This window comes from Chamaea fasciata, unplaced genomic scaffold, assembly GCF_029207755.1.
Source record: "Chamaea fasciata isolate MVZ Bird 193981 ecotype frontalis unplaced genomic scaffold, bChaFas1.0.hap1 SCAF_14, whole genome shotgun sequence".
Lineage (NCBI taxonomy): Eukaryota > Metazoa > Chordata > Aves > Passeriformes > Sylviidae > Chamaea > Chamaea fasciata.
Window position 1 is genome coordinate 3166115 of NW_027094099.1, and position 14866 is coordinate 3180980.

General features: G+C 53.3%; 1 protein-coding gene across 1 annotated transcript; it reads left to right on the forward strand.

Annotated features, from left to right (window-relative positions):
- Positions 1-2516: 2516 nt before the first annotated feature.
- Positions 2517-14512, forward strand: SNX1 (sorting nexin 1). Its single transcript, XM_066196401.1, has 15 exons — positions 2517-2686; positions 5816-5918; positions 6777-6907; positions 7445-7511; positions 8580-8623; positions 9546-9687; positions 10158-10236; positions 10480-10555; positions 11252-11365; positions 11492-11585; positions 12489-12694; positions 13313-13456; positions 13809-13889; positions 14200-14271; positions 14405-14512. The coding sequence occupies exons 1-15, from the start codon at positions 2555-2557 to the stop codon at positions 14453-14455; spliced, it is 1536 nt and encodes a 511-aa protein (XP_066052498.1). The 5' UTR covers positions 2517-2554; the 3' UTR covers positions 14456-14512.
- The last annotated feature ends 354 nt before the right edge of the window (positions 14513-14866 follow it).

Below are 14866 nucleotides of genomic sequence, written 5' to 3' on the forward strand. Positions count from 1 at the left end.
GGAGGGTCTTAAACATACATGGGTGCGTAGTAGAGCACCTCTTGTCTATGATGAGCTCTCAAAATAGCTCTCAAAAGCTATTTAGTTTGAAGTCTTCCAGTTGTGGTCACAGTGAAGTACCTTGAGGCATCTTTCTAATCAATTGTGACTACCCCAAGCTGCTCCTCACTTTTGTATCTGTGGCTGAGTGTGTGTGTAATGTCTGTTCCCACTGTGGGAATCTTGGTAGCTCCTGTCTGATTTTATGGTGGGATTTCCCCTAATCCTATGTGACAGCTGGAGCTGGGCCACCTCCACCCATCCAGAGGTCTAAACCTGACACCCAAAGCCTGGTGTGTATTTAAAAGATGTTTACAGCAGAGAGTTGTCTCATCCTCAGTCTGCCCAAGCTCCAGCCCCGAGTGGATGAAACTATTCCTTTAAAAGGAGTTTCTCTTTCCTCCCTTCAGGGGCCAAATGGAGAATTTACATAGAGTAGGACAGCCGTGGGGCTTTGGTGGGATTTATCTCCACTGCTCATCTAGGTAGCTCAGTTTCTTCTGCCTCAGAGTGCAAAGTTCAGCTGGCAGGACCTCCCAGTCTTTCTGGCAGCTATATCTCCTCCTGCTGCCTCTCCTGCTCATCTTAAAGGATGTATGTGCCCCTCACACTTTATCCTTAGGGAGTTTTCTGGGACAGCTATGTTCATTCCTAGCCATCCTCTTCAAAAGAGTGACACTGGTAGCTTCTCCATGGGGTGAGCCCCTCGTTCCAAACCCACTGAGGCAGTTGAGGAGTATTCCAGTGTGGGGTCTCACCTGCCAGTGAAAGAACAGACCTTGCTGTTACAAATCCCAGAGAATTTCAGGCAGGAGGGAATTAGCAGCTGCTCGTTGATAGCAGGAATTGGGGAGGACACTGGCAAGTCCTTCAGATAAGGATAAGCGGTGTTCTGTTTTCTGTTTGCTCCTTGCCTGGGAGCCAGTGTGGATGAAGGATGGAAGTGTGACCTGGCTGCAAACATGTACTAGACCAAGTTTTAGCATGGAGGGTTGGAGATCTCTGCTGGATTTTGATGCTTCATTATAGGAGACAGCTGAGGGAAAAGAAGGAAAACCCATCTCTTTGTTGCTCTCCCACAGCCAAGTGGCTCACAGCACCCAGTGCTTCCCACCTGGAGAAACAGACCCTCTCCACGGGGCAGCACCCAGGAATGAATCCAGCTGAGGGGTGTCTTGCAGGTTAAGGATCCCCAGATCATTCACCTGCATCTAAATGCTCTCCCTTAATCCAGAGCTGATGGAAGTCCAGGGTGTCTCATCTGCCCTGCCCTGAGAGCTCCTCCCGGTGCTCCCCTGACAGGACCCTGGCCCCAGAGGATGGTGGTGATGCATGACTGTGGGCTGTCACTGTCTTGGGTGGGAAGAGGGGGTATGGGGCTCATCCTGGGATGTTTTGGGGTGTATGGAGCTCATCCGGGGCTGTCTTGCGTGTTGTATGGGGTTAATCCTGAAACATCTTCAAGGTGTGTGTCTCATCCTGGGGTATCTTGGAGGGTGTGTATGGGGCTTATCTGGGGATGTCTTGTTGGGAGTATGGGGTTAATCCTGGGATGTCTTGAGGTTATGGAGCTCATCCTGGGAGGTTTTGGTAGGTGTGTGGGGTTCATCCTGGAGTATCTTCAGGGTATGGGACTCATCCTGGGATGTTCTGGGGGGTTATATGGCTCATCCTGGTCTACCTCCAGGGTATGAGGCTTGTCCTGGGATGTTTTTGGTGGTATATGACTTGAGATGCTTTGAGGGGTATGGGTCTCACCCTGGGATGTCTTGGTGGGGTATAGGGTGCATTCTGGGCATTTTTAAAGTCTGAGGCTCATCTTGCAAAATCTTGGTGGGTATATGACTGACCCTGGGACAACTTTAGTGGTTTAGGGCTCATCCTGGGATGTCTTGTTGAGTGTATGGGGTTAATCCTGTGGCATCATCAGGGTCTGGGACTTATCCTGGGGCATCTTCCATATATGTGGCTTATCCTGCGATGTCTGGAGTGGCATAGTGCTCGTTCTGAGGTGTCTTGGAGATTGTATGCGGTCCATGCTGGAACATCTCTAGGTTATGTGGCTCAGCCTGGGATGTTTTCAGGGCGCATGGGGCTCATCCTAGGATAATTTTTTGGGGGGGGAAGGCGCTCAGCCTGGAGCGTTCTGGGTGATACCGGAGTCCTCCCCGGGCTGTCGAGAGGATACGGCATTGCTGCCCGGACTGTCGAGGGACCGCAGCCACCTGAGCCGGTGCGCTGAGGGGACACGGCGCCCTGAGCTCTCCCACTTCTTCCGGGCGGAGGGGACGCGCTCCTCTCTCTGCAGGCACAATGGTACGGCCGGCACCCCCGTTTCCATGGTGACGACGCGGCGCTTGCCAGCGGCGGCGCTCATTGGCTGTCACTGCTGGCGGGGGCGGGGCGGGCAGAGACATTGCCCAATCCGAAGCGCGCCCGCAGCCGAGGCCCCGCCCCGCGGGTTAAGGCGTGGCGGGCCCTTCCGGCGGGGCGGGCGCGGGAGGAAGCGGCGGCGATGGCGTCGGGCGGTGGCCACGGATCCCGCTCGCCCTCCCCGGCCGAGCGCCGCCCGCCGCCCTTCCCCGAGCACCGCGGGCCGGGGGCCCCCGACAGCGACTCGGAGGGCGAGGACATCTTCACCGGCAGCGTGAGTGCGGCCGCGGGCGGCGCGCCGCCCCTGGGGCTCTGCGGGGCCGGGCCCGTGTGCGAGGGGCTGCCCGGGACATCCTCGGGGCTTGGTGAAAATAGTGCGAAACACCCCCAAATCCCCCGAAATAAAGGGGCGGGGGTTTGATGCCTCTGGTCTCTGGTCGATGCCTGTCCTTTCGGGGGAACCTCGTAGGGCAGCTGCGGAGAGGGAGCCCCGGGGCCGGGTGGGGGTCATAGAGTGGCTCCCGTGGCTGTGGGATTGAGAAAAGGCTTGTGCTCGGCTGCTCCCCGTTTCCCCGGGGTTGTAGCCTCTGCGTTCCTGCAGAAATACTGCCCAAAGCCGGGTTGGGTGGAGGTTGGAGCAGCCTACTCTGGTGGGAGGTGTTCCTCCCCATGGCAGGTGGTGGAACGAGGTGGGCTTCAAGGTCCCTCACCACCATCCTACAGTGGCAGCCACAGCTCAGCCTCTTTGCTGTGTAGCTTGTGAGGCTTCACTGGGTGGAGAAGCTCCATCTGCGTTCCCTCAGCATCATCAGCCCTGGGCCCCTCAACATCCAGAGGGTGCTGGTGTGGCTGCCATGGTCCATTCAGTTTGAGGGTAGTGTGGGGGGTGAGGTGATAGGAGGTATCCAGTGTCCCCTGCTTACCAGGGCTTTGTGCTGGGCTGGAGGGAGGGTCTTGGAGGGTTTGGTGGTACTTGTTCAGCAAACCAGGTCCTGTTGCACAAATCCATGCTGAGGGTGGAGGAGTGAAGGGTGTCAGTGCCATTCCTTGTTTCTAGCAGTCTCCTGTGCAGGAAGTCCAAGTTGCTGAAGGCTGTTGGCATTAACTCATGCTGGCATTGTCCTAGCTTTGCTCCAGGCAGTGAGCAGCTGGCAGGAGAGGAGTTAAAACACTGACTTGGTGCTTTCCCTTGCTGAATCCCAGTCATCTGAATTTTCCCAGTCAGCCACTGGCCTCTGGTCCTTGGGATCAGCATCTTCATGGAGCAAGGATCTCAGCTAGAGGGGCCACAGAAGCTCTACCAGCAGCCTGGAGGCTGGAATGCTGTGGTGTTGATTCCCTGAGCTCTGGGAGCCTCTGCCCACCTCACCCGGACTTTTTCCAGCCTGCCTGATCCAGCTGGCAGCACAGGAGGAATTGGTGTCTGTGGCAGGAAGTTCTCCAGGAACATTCTGCAGTTTTCTAGCCTAGGGGGGCCTTGAGTGGGAGACTGTGGCCATGACCAAATGAACCTGCTGGGAATGGCCTGGCCAAGCTTCTCCTGCCACTGACACAAAGCTGGGGCTGTCTCTGCCCTGCTTCTGGTGCAGCTCCTTCCTGGTGTCTGTGAGCTGTGCTTGTATTTCCCCTTGGCAGCAGGGAAAAAGGTAGATTAGGGAGAACGTGGATAGATTGTGACCTTGTGAGGATGAAACTCACACTACTCTGGGCAAAACAACAGAGTAGTTGTTTGGAAACCTGAGGAAGTTCAGCCCTGGGCCTTGAAAGAGGAAGGTGCTGGTATGTATGGCAGACACCAGGTTGTGGAGATGGTCTGGAACCTCTCAGGACCTTTCTTTGGTGAAGAACTGGAGGATGTAGGAGGTGGCTTGATGGTCTGTGGCCCACCAAGAGGGGTGAGCACAGAATGCCGTGGGATTTAATGGGAATCACACATCCTTGTGCTGGAAGGGGAGGTTAGTGAGCCGCAGCAGCTTATCAGGTGTTTGGGTTTGTTGTGGAAGCCACTGTCATAACTAATACGTGAATGTTCTTGTGACCTGGTGGCTTTGCATGTCTGTGCCCTTGAACGTTAGGAAAACACTTTCTGGGAAGCAGGGGAGGCAGAGCTGCCTGGCTGCCAGCGTTCAGGTGGCTTAACAGTACCTGGGCATCGCCAGCAAGGAAGTGTTTGGGTCAGGCCTGAGTAGAGCCAGAGCTGGACCTCATCTGTCTGTTGACAGAGGTTGGATCCCTATGTGACCACGGCCCTTTCTAGGGATGCCCCTGAGGATCAGCTCTTCCCAAACAAGTTTTGTTTCCCTGTCGTGAGCATCAGGTTGGCATGGGGAGTACCTCTGCCTGCACGTGTGATGTTGGGGGGTGCTGAATCCAGCCCCAGACATGGCTGGTGTCATGTCATGGGCTGATCTAATAAGGTCACGGCTCCTCTGTAGCAGCAGATGGAGAAGTGGGAACAAGGCGTGGTGCTTTTATGTCTGAGGAGCTAAATTTAAGGCAAACCGGGAAGCAGTTTTGGTAGAAAACCACTTTGTCCATGCGCAATGGGGTTCTTTATGAGCCTGAAGATTTCCTGGGGGAGCAGAGGAGCTGTGTGAGCCCTTTCCTCACAGGTCACCACTGGTACCAGTCCTCTTGTTGGCTTGGACACTAGTCTGAAGGACCCTGGGGGGATGTTTGGCATGGAGGGTCCCTGCTCCCCACTCTCCATCACTAACAAACATAGCTCTTGCCTTTAACTGCTGTGATCCAAGCTGGGAGCATTCCTTCCTCTAAGAAAACATCCTAAAATACAGGAGCTCTTGCCATCAAGTGAGTGTTTCAATGGCTATTTTGTTTCTACCAGCCAAAGACATGAGCCCACCTCAAAGAAAAGCTGCCTCAGCACGGCTACACTCCTTCAGGAGCGACATGATCCGATGGTGCTTCCTTGCTGGAGAGAGTGCCAAGGAGCTGCTGGTTTGGAGTCTCTAATAGAGCTCCATTTACTGCCTATCAAAGACCTGTTCTGTTCTCTGCTGGGGCCTACAGAATAGCACTTGCTGTCCCCTTCTTTCTTGGGATATCTGTCTGCCTGCAAAATGAGGGATGATTTGGGGTGCAGGCATCTGTAACAGGAATGCTGGAACAGCTCTGTCTTCTGGTGGGCAGGACTGGTTGGCATAAAAGCTCTCAGGTGGGCTGTCCCCTTGTCCCCAGGCCTGCTCCCAGCAGCCAGGATGGTCCCTTCTGGGTGGAAACTGGCTCTGGATTTTGGTGTGATACTTGTCCTTAAAAGTGGCAGAAAGGGTAATGCTGTAGGGTGAATGGAAGGGCACGGGGTGGTGGACAAGGATGGTGACATGTTTGCTTTTCCATCCCTCAGTGTAAATGACCTGTCTTTGACCTTTAAATCCTCTCACAGAGCAACTCCCCGGCCCTGACAGCAGAATCTCCTCTTCCTGTGAGCAGCTCCTCCAAAGAGAACGGAGTTCATGTGGAGCAGGATGATCAGGACCTGTTTGCAGGTGAGTCTGTGTGTGCTGGGCCTCTCTCAGCTCCAGGCCTGGAGTGCTAGTCCTAAAGTAATAGTCCATAACCAAAAGGAGATCATAAGTGCTTGTCTCAAACTCATGTTTTGAGTCCACTTGCTCTGGTGTTGTGTTCGGGAAGGTCGGAGCAGCCTCCACCAGGTCTCTAGGATAATCCTGCCACAGGACTAACTGTTTGGGAGCTGAGGAGGATTAAAATGAGGGTTGCTTTTGTTGCTTTAAGCTCTGAGGTGGTGAGTGTCTCCTCAGAGTTAAAGGATTTTCTTTCTCCACCTTCTCCTGACTCCAAGCCAGTGGAAGAAGTGTCTCTAGCAGAGACCTAGCTGTTCCCAAGGAACAGGAAACACAACCCCACTCAGCAGGGAAAAATGAGGAGGGTCAGACACTCCCCAGCCCTGGCATGATGGGCCAGTCAGTTCTGGATACTTCTGTGGAGAAGTGAAAGCTTTTACGTCTTCCAGGTGGAGAAGTGACCTGGGAAAGAGCCTTCCTCCCAGGCTGGCCCATGTGACAGGTGAAATCTGCCTTGGCTTTAGCTGCTCCAGGGTGCAGCTCCTCTAGCACACAGCAAGGAGGTGATCAGTGAGAGGCGATGCCTGGCTTCTTCTGGAATAAGAAGTTCATTGGATTAACGTAATGTTCTCCAACAGGATTGATCAAATGCTCTTACTGCTTTGTCGTATTCTTCCCAGTGCTTATAGGTGTCTTCCCTATGGGTTTCTTTCCTAATTAAGACTATTGTTACTTCCTAGATCCCATGGATCAGAGAATATTGCAACTGCCTTTCCAGAAACCCCTAGAGAGAGGCTGACCCTTGCAAACTTGTTTTGACAGATGCCACTGTGGAGCTGTCCCTTGACAACACTCAGAACAACCAGAAGGAAGTGGCCAAAGCATCCAGTCCTTTGCCCTCATTAGACGTAGGGGCAAGTTCTTATAGAAACCTTTCAAAGAGCTATGAGGAGGTGAGAATTGCTCTTCCAAACTGTCCTGTGGCTTTCAAACTGTCTTTGGCAGGAACCCATCTGTGTACTCAGTTGTAAACGTGAATCTTAAATGAGGTAATTAATATGTAATTGCCTTATTGAATGCCCTGATTTGTATCTCGGGCCATCTTGAGACTGATACCACTGGAGTGGGGCTCAGGTCAGCCTGGTGGCATTCCTGCTCGTGTGGAGGTCCAGATTGCTTCCAGAGCTATAATAGTGGTGGATCTGGCCCAGAGGGTCCAAGCTGTGAATTGGAGCTCTGCAGTTTCTTCTCAGGGCTGAGCAGTTTTTGCATCAGTTTGGGCAGATAGTGGGGTAGGAACGACAAACCCAGTTTGGGATCCTTGCCTGGACACAGTGAGGAGCTGGAAGGGTTTATAGAATGGTCCTGGCCAGATTGAGGAGCTAGAGGTGCCCTGGCAGGGGGGACAAGCTCACCATAATGGTTTGGGGTGGGTTGAACCCTGGTTTCCTGGTTTTGACTTGCTGGCCCTGGGTGCTTTCTCCAAACAGCTGGAGGAAGAGGAGCAGGAAGACAAATTTGACCTGACTGTGGGAGTGAGTGACCCGGAGAAAGTTGGTGAGTTACTGTCCTGCACAGTGAAAGGGTTAGGGGAGCCAGGCTTGGCCCTGCAGCTCCAGCCACTGGGCTGTCTCTAAGCACAAACCTAAACCTTAAAAAATGTCTCCAAGGCTTCCTCTGGCGTCTTAAAGAAATGATGCTGCACAAAGCTCAGGGTGAGAACAAGCAAGGCAGAGTCAGGTTCTAGAAAGTCCAGAGCCAGGTTTATGGGATTCTTGGTGCCTGGCACTGTGGTGACCAACTTGGCGTGACCTCCAGGCAGCACTGCCCTGTGTGGAGGTGGCATGGGGTAAGCAAAATTACCTTAACCTGATACTGAGGGCATTTTTCCATGCTCTGGCACATTCCTTGAAACCTGGGCTTGCCAGGGAAGCAACTCTGGCTTCAAAATGAAAAGCAAGAGGGTTTCTGTGTGTTGAAAGAGGGGTCAGAGTGTCACAATCAGCCATGTGGAAGTTCCCGTGGTGCAGAATGCCCAAGGTGACATCAGATCCCAGCCAGCAGAGTAGCCTCACGAGTGGCAGCTTGTTCCCACTCTATGGCTTGTGATCTCTGGAGCTGGGAGGTGTAAATCAGATGTATCTTAAGGGTAGCACTGGAGCTCAGAGGATGCCCTTCAGATGAACTGCCAGGTGAACAAGGGGATTTCTGTGTGAGCTGGAGCAAACTGCCTGCGGTGTTCCAGGATCCAGCCCCATCCAGCCGGACTTGCATCCCGTGAATAGACTGTTTCATGTGCCCCACAGCCTCTGAATTGTTGGGGTCTGAGCAGATGTGTGGAGCCAGCCCAGACGCTGCTGGCACAACAAGTGCCCAATTGTCAGTGCTGGCTCCTGTAGGAAGTGTGGGGAGGGAAAAGCAGGTTGGGAAGTGGCTGCTGGGAAGGAGTCCAGGGCCATGCAGCAGGATGCTGCCTCTGGTTTTGCAGGAAGATCCAGGGCTCCATCAAACCCAAGATCAGGATCACTGAGGCAGGAAAAGGTCAGGAGCCTTGTGCTTTGTGTTCTGGGAATACTGGAAAGTGCTGATGTTGTGGTCCTAACAACTAGTTTCTTTTTTCCTTAGGGGATGGCATGAATGCCTACGTAGCCTACAAGGTGTCAACACAGGTATGTCTAACCCCTCTATGTCTAATTTTCCATTGTTTTTCCATGCTTAAAGGCAGCTGGACTGTATGTCCTCAGCCAAGCCAGCAGTGACCTAAATAAACAGGAGGCCTGAATGCCTTGTTCTGTGTTGAGGAGTTATAATCCACAAAGGATGAGCCTAGCTGAGGAATAGGGTTGGAATTTATTTGAAAGGATACTGGCTTTATTTTCACAGCCATTTTCCTCTTTGCAGCCTTGGCTGATAGGGATGCTCAGCATTGGAGGGAGCAGCAGGAATCAATTGGGAGAGTCCCTGAGCCCGGGGCTCCTGCTGAAGGTTCTGTGCCAGCAGCAGCATCAGATTGAGCCAACCTGAGCTCAACACTCTCTGCAGAGCTGCTGCTGTAGTTGCATTCACATCAGGACCTGTTCCCTTAAGTTTCCATGAGAAATGCAGCTGCTGGAGTGCTTTGGAGTCCGGCTCTGGAAAGTTTCTGCAGCTGCCTGTACCATGGCTGCTGGGCTACAGACAACCTGTGGTCTGAAGAAGAGACTAGAGGACTTGTTACCCTTAATTCCTGCTCTGCAAACTCAGTCCAAAGCACTGGTGGCCCCTGTAGTCTTTAGGTGACCTGAGGGGTGTGTCCCTATTCCAGCGTGGAGCAGGCATGATGGGATTAGGCAGTGGGCAGGGCTTGCTAAGCAGCCCAGGGCTGCAGGAACAGCTGTTTGTTATTTCATGTCATTAATGCTGCTGTTGGCTCCAAGGAGAACCCAGCTGGGAGGGAAGCTGTGGGAAACCTGGGCCAAAACTTGGTCTGTTCACTGCTCACATGTTTCAGGCCTGGTACTGTGCCACTTCATCCCAGGGGTGCCAGCAGGCAGAGCTGGCAGGGCCAGGCTTTCCTGGGGGTGTGTGACCCAAGTGTCATCTCTTCCCCAGACCAGCATGCCGATGTTCAGGAGCAAGCAGTTCTCAGTCAAAAGGAGGTTCAGTGACTTCCTGGGGCTCTATGAGAAGCTGTCGGAGAAACACGCCCAGAATGGGTTCATTGTCCCTCCGCCACCCGAGAAGAGCCTCATAGGTGAGTGAGGAGCTGCACAGCACCAGTGCTGGTCCTTCAGCTCTTGTGAGTCCTTCTGATGGTGAGCTCTGTGCCCGAGGACAGGCCTGTGGCAGCCTCAGAGCTGACAGGGAAGCTGCAGAGTAGACAGGGGAAAATAATCTGGGTTCTGTGGCACAGACAAAGCTCTGGCTCCATACTTGGAGCTCTGGATGTAAATCCTTGATGGAGTTCACAGATACCTCCCCACCTGCTTGGTGAAGAGTAAAACCTCTGTGGTGTCACCAGATTGCTGTTCACTTGAGTCCAGCCCATTGCTTTGCCTCTTTCCTACATGTCAATTCTTTGGGCATGAGCAGATTTCACATTTCCAAAGTCTAATTCCTGTTGTTAGATTCTTCTTCTCCACTGTCACCCTGATAGTCTGTAATAAACCACTTTGTGTGTAGAGTTTAGAGCAGCTCATTAATCACGTCTTCCTTTTGTGCTAGGCATGACCAAAGTGAAAGTTGGGAAAGAAGATTCCTCCTCTGCAGAGTTCCTAGAAAAACGTCGGGCTGCCCTAGAGAGGTATGACCCTATCAGCCATCCCTGAACTGAGTGAGGGACCTCAGAGGGGTCTGGTCTTTATGGTGCCGTCACCAAATTCCCCAGGGAGATGGGAAAACTGGTGGGTGAATTAGAACAGTTGCTGGCTCTGATTTCAAGCTCCCCAGCTGCTGTTCTGGAGTAAATACCAAGCTGTGTTGCTGTGATGGCTCAGAGCCAGATTTGCTGCAGCCACAGTAACTCCTGGAGTTGTTCCTCCCACAGGTACCTACGGAGAGTGGTCAGCCATCCAACCATGCTGCAGGACCCGGATGTCAGAGAGTTCTTGGAGAAGGAGGAGGTCAGTAGTGTGGAGAAAGGTGTCCTTGGAAGTGCTGCAGGAAATGGTACTTGAGCAGTTAATGAGGCAGGATCCTGCAAAGCTCAAGGGAAAGTGGCAGAACCCTGTAAGGGTGAGAGTGGGAACTGGTGTTGACACAGGTGCCCCCCAAAGCTGCTGAACCATCCCCTCAGCTGGACATGAGGGAGAAAATAAACAAAAGGCTTGTGGGGTGAAGTAAGGGCAGGGAGAGATCACTCAGCAGTTACCTCATGGGCAAAACAGAACCATGGAATGGCTTGGGCTGGAAGGGACTTTAAAAAGCCCATCTCATTCTACCCCCTGCCATGGGCAGGAACACCTTCTGCTATCCCAGGTTGTTCCAAGCCTCATCCACTGGCCTTGAACACTTCCAGGGATGGGGGAGCCACAGCTTCGTTGGGAAACCTGTGCCAGAACCTCATCACCCTCATAGCTAAGAATTTCTTCTCAATATCCCATCTGTCCCTGCCCCTTGGCAGTGGAAACCCATTTCCCCTTGTCCTGCCACTCCAGGCCTTTTTCAGAGTCCCTCTCCAGCTATCCTGAAGCCCCTTTAGGCACTCATTGGGGGTTTAAGGTCTCCCCAGAGCCTTTTCTTCTCCAGGCGAACACCCCCAGCTCTCGCAGCCTGGCGCAATCTCCTATGGCAAAGCAAACTTTCCCATTCCTTTCCAGCTCCCAAGAGCAGTAGGAACTCAGACCTTGAGTGGGGCGGGAATAATGAAGATGTTCAACAAAGCCACGGATGCTGTCAGTAAAATGACCATCAAGATGAATGAATCAGACATTGTAAGTGGTGGGACACTCTGGGCTGTCCCTGTCCTTGCTCTGAAGCTGTTTGCTCTTCCCAGCTCCAGCTGTGGGTGCAGGGAAAACCTCCCTGTGGGAAATCAGCTCTGGATTTACCCATTGCAGTGGTTTGAGGAGAAGCTGCAGGAGGTGGAGTGTGAGGACCAGCGGCTGCGGAAGCTGCACGCTGTGGTGGAGACGCTGGTGAACCACCGGAAAGGTGACTGGATCAGCACCGTGCGCGGGTGTCTGGGCTGGGACAGTCACACCCTGGGCCCTGCCTGGGGGTCACCGGGCCACGTGTCCCAGGGACACTTCCTGGGAGGTGGGACAGTGCTATAAAGGATTCTGTCTCTTCCTCCTGGGAGACAGATGTAAAACGGTCACTCCAGTTCTTCTGTCCAGCTCCACAAGCTTGGGATGGTAGTGTGGAAGTGAACCTGTGTCCTGTGGGATCATAGAATCCCACAGGATGGCTTGGGGGCTAAAGGGACCTTGAAGTCCCTCTTGTTCCACATCCCTGCTATGGGCTGGGACACCTTCCACTGTCCCAGGTTGCTCCAAGCCCTGTCCAACCTGGCCTTGGATACTTCCAGGGATGGGGCAGTTCCCTCACAGGGAAAAATTCCTTCCCAATATCCCATCTAACCCAGCCTCCTGTCAGTGGGAAGCCATTTCCCCTTGTCCTGTCCCTCCAGGCCCTTGTCCCAAGTCCCTCCCTCTCCAGCTCTCTTGGTGCCTGATTGGGCACTGGACGGGGCTCTGAGGTCTCCCTGGAGCCTTGTCTTGTCCAGGCTGATCAACCCTAAATCCCTCAGCCTGTCCTTGTGGTAGCAAACCTGAGCAGAGCTGACCTTATGCCTTTTGAGACACCCTCTGGGAGTGGGGATGTTTTCCTTCCTCTGCATGTTTTGACTGACTTCTGCAAAGCTGTGCCTGTCCTCCCACTCAGCTGCTTCCTTCTTCTCATGGCTGGAAGCTGCTAGCTCTGACTGAACCAGTGCTGGCTCTTCCAGCTGGTATCTCCTGGACTTACGAAAAGGCAGCTCCAAGGGCTGAACCTTCTTCTGGGGAGCTCTTGGTGCAGCCAGGCCCATCTCCTGACCCTCATCCCATTCCCCAGAGCTGGCATTGAACACGGCCCAGTTCGCCAAGAGTCTGGCCATGCTGGGAAGCTCTGAGGACAACACAGCCCTGTCCCGGGCATTGTCCCAGCTGGCCGAGGTGGAGGAGAAGATTGAGCAGCTGCACCATGAACAGGCTAACAATGACTTTTTCCTCCTGGCTGAGCTCCTGGGGGACTACATCCGCCTGCTCTCAGTTGTAAGGGTAAGGACTCCTTTGCTCTTGCTCCTCGTACCCATCTTAGGCTCAAGGATGCTAGGAGGTCTTCCAAACTTAACCACAGGATGTAGCAGAGGGCATGCAGGGCATGGCCTCTTCAGGCTGAGGGAAAACTTGCTGGTTGTCCAGGTGTGCACTGGTTAGGTTGGAAAATGGTTGTAGGTGAGGCCTAGCCATGCTGCTGTCCTCCAGAGGGGATGTGGAGAGGTTCATGGCTTGTGGGTGACCCCAGCCCTTCCAGAGGTGAAGGCTGAAGCTGTGAGCTGGTAACCTGTGATACAGGTGGTGAAAACTGACCTGCCAAGTGCCTGCTGTGTCAGAGCCTGAGTCCTGGTGCTCCTGAACTTGGGCATCAAGTCCACACAGCCCATCTGGTGCACTGGGAAGAAGCAATTCTATGGGAGTAGAAAGTCCAGCAGGCTGATCCCTTCCTGTCCCAAATCATCCTACCACAGAGGCCAGAACACCATATCCTTGGTCCACTGGTCCATATAGGAGCTGTGGATGCTCCAGACCAGGACCCAATCTGTGTTCTGGCTCAGCTTTGGTCCAGGACCTCCAGTGTCCCCTTGTCAGGAGACCTCTGCCCCTCCTTCCCTCCAGGGAGCCTTTGACCAGCGCATGAAGACCTGGCAGCGGTGGCAGGATGCTCAGGCCATGCTCCAGAAGAAGAGGGAGATGGAGGCCAGGCTGCTGTGGGCAAACAAACCTGACAAGCTGCAGCAGGCCAAGGATGAGATCTCGGAGGTAGGGAACGGAGCATGGGGGTCTCTGCTCCGTTCCTGCCCTCCATGCTCCAGTGGGGGACCTTCTGGGCTGGGGAAGGAACCTTCTGGGCTGGGGATCACCTCCTGAGCGGGAGGGACAGGTGTCTGTGGTCAAGTTGCACCAAGGGCTAAGCCAGCCTTGAGTGAGGCTGCAGGAGGGATTGCTCGTGGTCCTGCCTCCCGTGACCTCCATGCCAAGGTGACAAGGGCTGGAAAGACTGAAAAACCCAGCAACACTTCTCACATGTACAGTCGTGGCTCCAAACCTCCATGGAGAGGGGGGCAGGAGTTCCTTCTCCTGCCCCCAAACAGTGCACTTCCTGTCTCCGCAGTGGGAGTCCCGGGTGACACAATACGAAAGGGACTTTGAGCGGATCTCTGCTGTCATCCGCAAGGAAGTGATACGGTTTGAGGTACGTTTAGGGCAGCCCTTGGCGCCTTGGGGCTGACCTGGGCTCCTGCCCCTCCTCCTGGCACAGCAGCATCCCCAAATCCTGACCTGTGTGAGCTGGGGTATTGCTGAGGACTTTTGGCTAAGAGGGGGTTTCCCCACAGGGAATCCATTAAAATGGAGCTGGGTGGGCAAAGATCCTCCCTGTCCTGTGTGCTGGTCTCCTCATGGGACCGCAGGAGGAACAGGAAAATCCTGGTGGTTTCTCCTTCCTCCTCCCAAAATCTGGAGGGTTTTGGTGGTTGTTCCAGCCTCATGCCCATCTCTTGCAGAAAGAGAAATCTAAGGACTTCAGAAACCACGTCACAAAATATCTGGAGACGTTATTGAACTCTCAGCAACAGGTGAGTGGTCCCTGATGTGGTTTTATGTCCAAGTTCAGGCCAAGCTTGTGAATTTCTCAAGCATGACCCTCTGCACTGCAGCTCCATCCTGAAGGCTCCTGACTCTCTCCCTCTCTCCCTCTCCTCCCTGCAGCTGGTGAAGTACTGGGAAGCGTTCCTGCCCGAAGCCAAGGCCATTTCTTAATTGGACTGAACAAACAAACCTGAATTTTGCCTTTTTTTTTTTTTTTTTTTTTTTTTTTTTTTTTTTTTTTTTAAATATATATACACTATACCTCCTTCTCTTTTCCACGTGAGCGACCCCTCGTTCCACATGCTGGAGCTGGTAGAGGTATCAGCCCCAGACGAGCAGCTTGTGAGCCAGTAACTCTTCTAACTGTATATTTTTCATTTAGCAACATATATTTTCTTACTGAAGAGAAACTAGTTTCCTGCTTCCAGACCAGACCTGCAGCCAGGGGGTTAATGAGATCTGGCAAATACTATTTTTCAGGCTGGGTTTTAAGGCTCTAATGAATTATCTTACTCCTACAGTGCCATTAAAGTTCTGTAATAAAACTTCTATCAGGGCAAACAGGCTCTGGGTGTTCAGGGT

Coding starts and splice junctions, on each gene's coding strand:
- SNX1 (XM_066196401.1), top strand. CDS start 2,555: ATGGCGTCGGGCGGTGGCCACGGATCCCGCTCGCCCTCCCCGGCCGAG. Junction 5,919..6,776: donor TGATCAGGACCTGTTTGCAG/GTGAGTCTGTGT, acceptor TTGTTTTGACAG/ATGCCACTGTGGAGCTGTCC. Junction 9,688..10,157: donor ACCCGAGAAGAGCCTCATAG/GTGAGTGAGGAG, acceptor CTTTTGTGCTAG/GCATGACCAAAGTGAAAGTT.